Below are 7,913 nucleotides of genomic sequence, written 5' to 3' on the forward strand. Positions count from 1 at the left end.
CGTCAACGCTTTGGAACAATCAACATTAACTCCGAAATGAACACACAGTTTGTGCGAAATTTCAGAGGGGTGCATTTTTTGTAACGATGATCACAATCACACCTAGGTGATCGCAGACCGTTCAACAACAATGAAGTGTTTTCACGGATGGAAATGGTTAGCTGTTAGCGGTTTTCAGTTCGGGGTATTGTCGTCCCAAAACCTGGTTGCAGTCGATTCCACTTCTATTTTACGACTTTCTTTCATCAACACGGGAATATACAAACTGGAAAACACCACATTCAATAACTTTAAAGCTTTAAGAAATTTGGATCTAGACCACAACATGCTAACCCACATTCCCGTTGGTGCTTTACCAGATAGTGGGGAAAAGCTCCGCTATCTTTCGTTTTTCGACAATAATATCGACAGTGTAGACCCTAATTGTTTTAAGAATATGGGCGAACTAAAGTCGTTGGATCTGAGCAGTAACAATTTGAGAGAAGTACGAAGCCAGTCGTTTCTTGGTCTGGATACACTGTCTAAATTATTTCTTCGCAACAACAAAATCGAACTAGTCGGTCCTAATGCATTCTATTGCATACATAAACGCCAAACGGAACTAAAAAGATGACATCTTCGGTATTCATCTTTATTTTCGTAGGGAAAGTTTATTTCTGACAACATGAATTCATTGAAGGAGATTTTTTAACTCATATGGTCCTCATTGCTTTATTTTGACATTAGGACGTACATGTAGTTTCAGTAGTCTTCACATCGCATCTCAGATTCGAAAAACATGACCTGTCCCTTGCCTTGGACCAAGGACGTTTCACAAGATGTCGCCCGTGATTGGACCTGTTCCATTTGTAAAGTTTGCATACAGAGGTCGTGCAGGGCATCCTCTAACTCACACTGAGAAACAAACACACCCACGCACAACGCCTCACTGCCGTAGGTGCGACTTGTGTCCTGCAGGTGCCTCAACAGGTGTTTCAAGACGGTGGGAAAGTCCTCGGAGTAGATTTGGACGCACAATATTCTCACTGTAGGCGAGAGGTATGTGTTGGAGAGACTTAGGCTGGAGTCTCCAGCGTGGTTCAACATGTAAATAGTGTTGTGTGCTTGTAGGCGTTTTAAGTTAGCCGGAGATAGAGTGTAAGGTTCCCAGTCAACCAGTATGACGGGTTTGCCGTCGTGGCCGCCACAAGCCCCGGCGGGAAGCCATTTCTGTACGGCCGTGCAAACCTCGTCGTCTGCGTCCTGTAGAGGCACGACGTCCGGTAAGCCGGTGGGCTCCAGTTGAGCCAGCTGAGCAGGGTCCTGTCGCCACCAGAGACCGGGGCCGCACTGGTACTCTATGAAGGGCTGAGAGATCGAACATCTCATATGCGTTAGATTTGTTATACTAAGTTATAGAAAAGTCATGACAGCATTCCAAACCGATACCAACCGGATAGTTAGAGTGTTGAGCTCTTTATAGCCTGTAAGCTACCCGGCTGAGGTCGGTTTGGAAATGCGGCAGCATGACCGTCGTCCTCCCGACTAGATAGGCTACGTCATTTGAAAGCCCAAAGTGGACCGTTGGTATTACATTGTACTAGTAATCAAAGCTACATCACAACACTGATGGGATCCCAATAAAACAAACAAACGAACAAACAAACGAACAAACAAACATAATGACATGTGTTTCTGCGCTAACCATGCTAAATATATGTCGCATCTTCTTAGTCATAGATTCCGCCAGGCCTTTCGTGAGTGAAAACGCCGTGGACCGCTTGTACTTGACCGTGGGATGGTTCTTTCGCATCCACTCGTCTTGGTGAAGGGACAACCGCCGGTCAATTCCCTGTCCCCTCCAGTCAGGAGCGACCCTAGCGGCTTTGACGATAAATGCAGTTCCATTCTCGGTGATTTTGGATGCTCGCAGTCCCACCTAAAAGTCGAGGCGGAAGAAAATGAAGCCGAAACCACACATATGCTCATATTTTTTCAAGACCATAGTGTTTTTCGTGGTCCCTAAGTAAAAAAAAAATCGTAATATATTCTGGTAGCGTATGTCAAGGTTTAAAATCTATCCAGGACGACCTCTTTAGCCTATTGGGTCCTACGAGTACTGTATTTAGAAACTCTCGTTCTTACTATTAAAGTGCGTAGATTCATATAATTTTTTTTTAGAAATCGCCTTCAGAAATACATTATTGGGCCACAGAATTTTACCTCCCAGTATTTGCGTAAAGATTTAAATAACCAATGACATTATACATAAATGGCTCTACAATAACTAAATAACTGGCTCAGTCACCACTTGGCTTCCGACCAGAGCCAAGAACACGATGACGTCCGGATCGGCCATGAATGACCTGTAGAACGCCGGGAGGTAGTCCCTGCCTCCGTAGACGCCCTCAGATATGTTCATGACGGCGTCATAGTCGCTGGCAGTCGCCAGACGGAACGTCAGTTTCTCACCGGTCGTGTTTCTGTCCGCCATATTTTACTCTGTGACCTTTGGAACAAAAATAAAAATGGTTACACAAAGGACACAAAGGCTGGGGTTGGTATTTTTTTTTTTTTGTGTGTGTGTGTGTGTGTGTGTGTGTGTGTTTTGCTGGACTGCCCAGCGATAAGTGCCAGTTGAGCTCAACATAAGGGTATTGAGTTCCAGTTATTTAGGGATTTTTGGCAGCCTCCATATGACCTATAACAACCCGGACTGTACCCGCTCGGCCATGGGCCACATGAAACATGAATATTTGTTTTTACATGACTCTTACATAAAGATCTACTGACCGCCAGTTGAACCCAGGCCATCCGGTCAGAGTTCAACACTGTTATCAGGACTGGCCGGCCCCCTTAATTTATAACACCGGACAGCGAGAGGTTGTATAACACTCAGTAGCCGGGAGAGAGAGAGACAGAGAGGGACAGCTCACACATCTTCAACTTGGGGAACTTCTCTGGAGATACAAGGTACAGCTGTTTCATGTTTTGTCAGTAGAAGGAGTAGTGTATGTATTAACCTGCTGGATGCCAGACTGTTGCACTGAAGGGTCTATGCAGGCCAGCTCCTATGATAAGCTCCAAGGCCATCATTTTACCGCGACAGCCCGGTTTAGGGGTCTATCACAGTCGTTAAAGTTCCTTTGGAATGTTGGCCCTAGAGAGCCCCAGAACCGAGCTGGCTTGTAGGTGTGCCCTGGACAGTGTAGCATCAAGGTTATGTAGAAAGCAGACTAGTCGAGAAATTTGGATGAGCAGAAGTTTTGTCGATCAACATGAGTCAGCATGTCCTGTGAGGGGCTTTGTTTGTAGTGGCACAATGACCGCAAGTTACCTGGTTGCTGATGTAGGAATTCTTTAGTAGCCCAAAAACAATTGCCACTGGTCGGGCTGAAGGGTGTTTTTTTGGCCCCAGCCCTACTGAGCATAGGCTGTTCTGCCGCTTCCGGATGCCTGGTAGAGGCTAGTCTTTAAAGCATTTTACTGTTCTCTCCCACAAATATGTTAAAAATGGTATCTCTTGACAGAATCATGGCGGACCAAACGAGGTACTTCGTGTGCGTGCTCCTCCTGACGTCATGCTGTTGCATGCTGGGAAGGTCCCGCGCAGAGGATGTTGGGGAGGCGACCCTGGTGTATCAGTGGACAAAGTTGGACTATGACTGGCCAAGCGACGAGATTCGACAGGTCTTTTACTTTTCTTGGCTACAAGAAAGGTAGAAGAATGTGTGAAGACGTTTGTAGAAGTAGGAAAAGATTAGATAAACTAATGCACGAAGTTTCAGTATAACCAAGTATCTCAAGTTTTCTTTAGGATATGCTGCCCATTCTCATTATGAAACGTAACGTCAATAGTGGGTCGATCGGACAAAGGCTTTAAAGAGATAGATCACCATGACAGCCAGTTGTTAGTGAAATACGCGTATCTAATACGAGACTCAAATTTCCTTAAAATATATGGAGCTCCGAAGAAAACTGGTTGTAAGATTTTCTGTGGTGCCCCAACAGTCAAATAATCAAACTAAGAGATAGATGAGTTGATGATATGAGAGATTCTTTATTGACACAACAAAAAAGTACAGAGACTTTTGTATGGTCTTCTACAACTTAACTAAAGATCTAACAAAGCTAAATACATGTGTGGATAACGTTATCTTACGTACAGAGTATATGATATATACTCGTAACTTACTTATTTGATGATATGAGAGTACTAAAACTGGAAGCACGTCAGGATTGTTAACGTTGTTTCAAAATTCATTTCTTGTGTCCCAGAATGCCATAGCTAACGGGTACGTACCGGAGGACATCATCCCCACAGGTATCAAGGTTCACGACCAGGTGGTGTACCTGACCACGCCCCGCTGGCGGGCTGGTGTACCGGCCTCTCTCAGGTAGGCGACGGGTTATTTCAGCCGTCTTTGGCCTTTTCTTAGCCTGGGTGCCATCCGATTTGTAACGGCTGTGACGGCAACCCCGAAAAATTTCGGGGTTGCCGTTACAAATCGGATGGCACCCAGGCTAGCCTTTTCTAGCCTCCTCAGACAAAGTAGAACCCATAACATTTTTGAGGGTTTATAATGTGCTTTTCTTCCTGATGGCAAATCTTTTTTTATTTGTACTCAGTTTCTTGTGCACACATAAAACGTTAAAAAAAGCGCTTTGAAATTCGTCGAGTGATAGATCTTTGTTAAAGAGTGCGTTAACAATGCTTTATTGGGCATAGAGTAAAGCAAATAGCCAGAGCATCAGGTAAACAGATTGTCTACATTTTTTTGGCGACGTCTCAGGGAGGAGCCTAATGGTACAGTATTGTGTGTGTGCAGTTTGCAAGAATTCTATGAATGGTACAGGCATTTTGTCCACAGGAATAGAATGTCCACAGGCATGTCTCTGACCCACATCTATGCCCACATTCCTGTAAACCCTTGGGAAGACCTCTCTGCCCCATCGCCCTACTTTCTGTGACCCCGGGGCTCGTTCACTATACACTCAGGGGAGGAGTGTACTGTATCTGTCTAGACTTACATGTAATTATAAAAGGTACCCCTCAAAATTATGAAATGATGGCAGTGCCATGCAAACAATAACCATAACAGCAACCACCGTCGCCATGGCAATGTATGTTTTCATTGCCAGTCTTGTTCTTGTTACTGTACCTCCTTGTCAGTTCCGTGGTGGAGACGGCGGACGGGCGGACTGTGCTGCGACCCTTCCCGAGCTGGGAAATGAACCAGCTCGGCAACTGCTCCGCTCTCCAGTCGGTCCAGGTGAGGCCGTTTCCCAAGTCTCCTTCTCTTCTGTGTAAACTTTTTTTTCTGGAAAGGTGATGAATCGAAATATTGGAATATATCAAATAGCGACAGAATCCGGGCGTTGGCGGAATAAGGGGGTTGGTTTTTTTTTCGTAACGCCTCAAGCCTTTTGTAGGTTTTGTTATCTTCTCTTTATCAAGCAATAGAAATAGTTTTCTACCAGTTTGCGAACATAAAATCATGCACAAATATCAATGGCTTTTAAAAGCACCTTTATAGTATAAGTTTAAGCGTATTTCAGGCATTTCTTAGCTTTCTATACCTACCTTTTATGTTGACGGTCTCCTCTTTCGTTTTAGAGTATGGAAGTCGACCCACTGGGACGCATGTGGATTGCTGACGTCGGCGGAACCTGTGCACCGAAACTCATCATCTACGACATTAAGACCGACGACGTCATCAGGAAGTACACGTTTCCCGATGACGTGGCCAACACGAACACCACGTACCTGAACGACATCGTGATTGACACCTCGGCAGACGATCCGGAGGACTGGTTCGCGTACATCTCCAACTCACGCAGTCCTGGCGGGATCGTGGTGTATGACTACAGGCGGGACTCCTCGCATAAGTGAGACTTTTAACTTTATTTTTATGTTTACCGAAGGAAACATACTGTTTTTGCTCTGTTTCCTCTTCTTCTTCTCCAAAAAAATACGGTCAATGACCTGAACCAGATGTCTGTCACCGTGGTAACTGGTGTTGGGTCACATCTTGTTGCAATTTTATAGCAGGGGGGATTTAGACTCCTGTCTGACCATATATATATATGAATGCGTTTGAGTAAGAATTAACAGAGCAGACCATATTCGAAGGTATCAAAACATTATGCATTTGCTTTGCAAATGTTATGTTTCTAGTTATTTTTTTTTCAACGTACTTCCAGAGTTTTCCACCCCAGTATGAGCGTGGAACCGGACGCGACTCTCATGACGATAAATGGGCGGAACTACACCTTTGACGTGGCGAATGATGGGATAGCTCTGTCACAACTGGGAGACAACATGAAGGTGAGAAGTGTTAGCCTCCTGTGAAGGACTCCGGGCGGGTGGTAGTTTTGATACTGCGTTTTGTAGAATTTTTAACGCGTTCTCTTGTCGGCTATCCTACAACCAGCCGCCCAGAGAAGGTTTGTACCTTTGGTCTTTGTATCTTTGCTGCAGGTGTACTACTGTGCGCTGAGCGCCTATAACCTGTACTCCGTCCCGACCAGCGTCATCAAACAACCCGTGGTGACCGACATCAGCAGTAGTGTGACTCCTGAAGGTACGGACGTGTGTTTGTAGTTTGTACAAACCTAGAATTCACCATATTCTAACTCCAGACGCTCTCGTGATTCCGTGGGAAAGCTATAAAAAAAAGGATACTTTAGAATGGACTCCAGGCTATTTTATTTACTAACTCACTCAATGACACAGCCATGCATGCACGGCCCTTAATAGCTCACGAGTATTCAGCAGAAGTCTGAAAGTCTACGTACGTTCTTGGATACGCAGAGAAGAGCTGCGTTTGAACCTAGTTAACCCGGGTGATGTCCTTGGTGCTAAAATGGGGGGGTCGCCAAGGCGGGCGTTGGAACTAGACAGGCGCGGTTCTGGATACGACACTCATTCACTCCGTAGAAATCGCCCAGAAACATTCCATGACTTAGCCACTGCAATGTTTCCTTTTATATTATTATTAATTATATCATTCTGTAGTACACAGAATTTATAGTTTACGTTAATCTCGAAGCAGATCCTACAGAACTTTACATCCAAAAGGCAAGCAGTACCCGATTGACCAGGCAGTGTCCAGCCGCCACTCTCTCAAAGATCTAGAAGTATCTGCTTGGAGATATGCTAACGATACGTGTGTGTTAAAGGATCTCTCTACTTGTCTGACAGGGCGTAAGATTTCCCAGAGCGACGGTCTCGCCGTGTCCCAAGAAGGGAACCTGTACTTCGCGGCCTTACACCTCAACGCCGTGTACGGGTGGGACACGTCATCAGGAGATGTGTCCTCGGCACAAGAGCTCGTTTCTGATGACGTCACCATGCAGTGGGCAGACACCTTAGCTTTTGATGACGCGGGTTACCTGTGGTTCCTCGCCAACAGGCTGCACATGTGGCGCGTGAACGAGTTAACCTTCACGGGTTCAGAGCAAAACTTCCTGGTGTGGAAGGTGTATGTGGGAGAGAAGTCGTACATGCACAAAAGTGGCGCGAAGTCCGTGAGGGCTGGCTGGCTGATGTGTGTAGTGGCAGTAGTGTGTGCCGCCATTCGTGAAATTTAAAGAATTTCATCTCATGAGGCCTCCTCTTACTTAAAGTAAAGAAAAATTGCTGTTGCAGACTATTACTACATGTACTGTATTACAAACTACACCCCATTTGGTACGATACTTAAATGCATTGTTGTCATGCCCAACTCTCATATCTGCTTACATACTAGGTCAATTTCTTTATACTTCATTTCCAGACCAAATTGTCCATACATAATTACTATATTGTACGTCACATACTGCCATCGATAATATTTTGTACTCATGACTGTAGAAAAGATTAGCCTTGCAGCATTCATTAATTGCCACACATTGTACCATGTACGATTGTTGAGCAATAAAGTTCAATCAGT

The 7,913-nt window shown here is 45.0% G+C and overlaps 2 protein-coding genes across 2 annotated transcripts; one reads left to right on the forward strand and one right to left on the reverse strand.

Annotated features, from left to right (window-relative positions):
• Nucleotides 1–708: 708 nt before the first annotated feature.
• On the reverse strand, nucleotides 709–2,509 carry LOC109474188 (probable N-acetyltransferase 16). Its single transcript, XM_019774442.1, has 3 exons — nucleotides 2,288–2,509; nucleotides 1,685–1,918; nucleotides 709–1,347 (listed from the first exon to the last, which is right to left on the reverse strand). The coding sequence occupies exons 1-3, from the start codon at nucleotides 2,471–2,473 to the stop codon at nucleotides 742–744; spliced, it is 1,026 nt and encodes a 341-aa protein (XP_019630001.1). The 5' UTR covers nucleotides 2,474–2,509; the 3' UTR covers nucleotides 709–741.
• A 111-nt stretch (nucleotides 2,510–2,620) lies between these two features.
• Nucleotides 2,621–7,863, forward strand: LOC109474207 (major royal jelly protein 1-like). Its single transcript, XM_019774460.1, has 8 exons — nucleotides 2,621–2,952; nucleotides 3,510–3,669; nucleotides 4,258–4,376; nucleotides 5,153–5,252; nucleotides 5,597–5,868; nucleotides 6,184–6,307; nucleotides 6,461–6,563; nucleotides 7,184–7,863. The coding sequence occupies exons 2-8, from the start codon at nucleotides 3,514–3,516 to the stop codon at nucleotides 7,570–7,572; spliced, it is 1,263 nt and encodes a 420-aa protein (XP_019630019.1). The 5' UTR covers nucleotides 2,621–2,952; nucleotides 3,510–3,513; the 3' UTR covers nucleotides 7,573–7,863.
• The last annotated feature ends 50 nt before the right edge of the window (nucleotides 7,864–7,913 follow it).

The sequence above is a fragment of the Branchiostoma belcheri genome, unplaced genomic scaffold (genome assembly GCF_001625305.1).
Source record: "Branchiostoma belcheri isolate BF01 breed outbred unplaced genomic scaffold, Haploidv18h27 scaffold30, whole genome shotgun sequence".
NCBI lineage: Eukaryota > Metazoa > Chordata > Leptocardii > Amphioxiformes > Branchiostomatidae > Branchiostoma > Branchiostoma belcheri.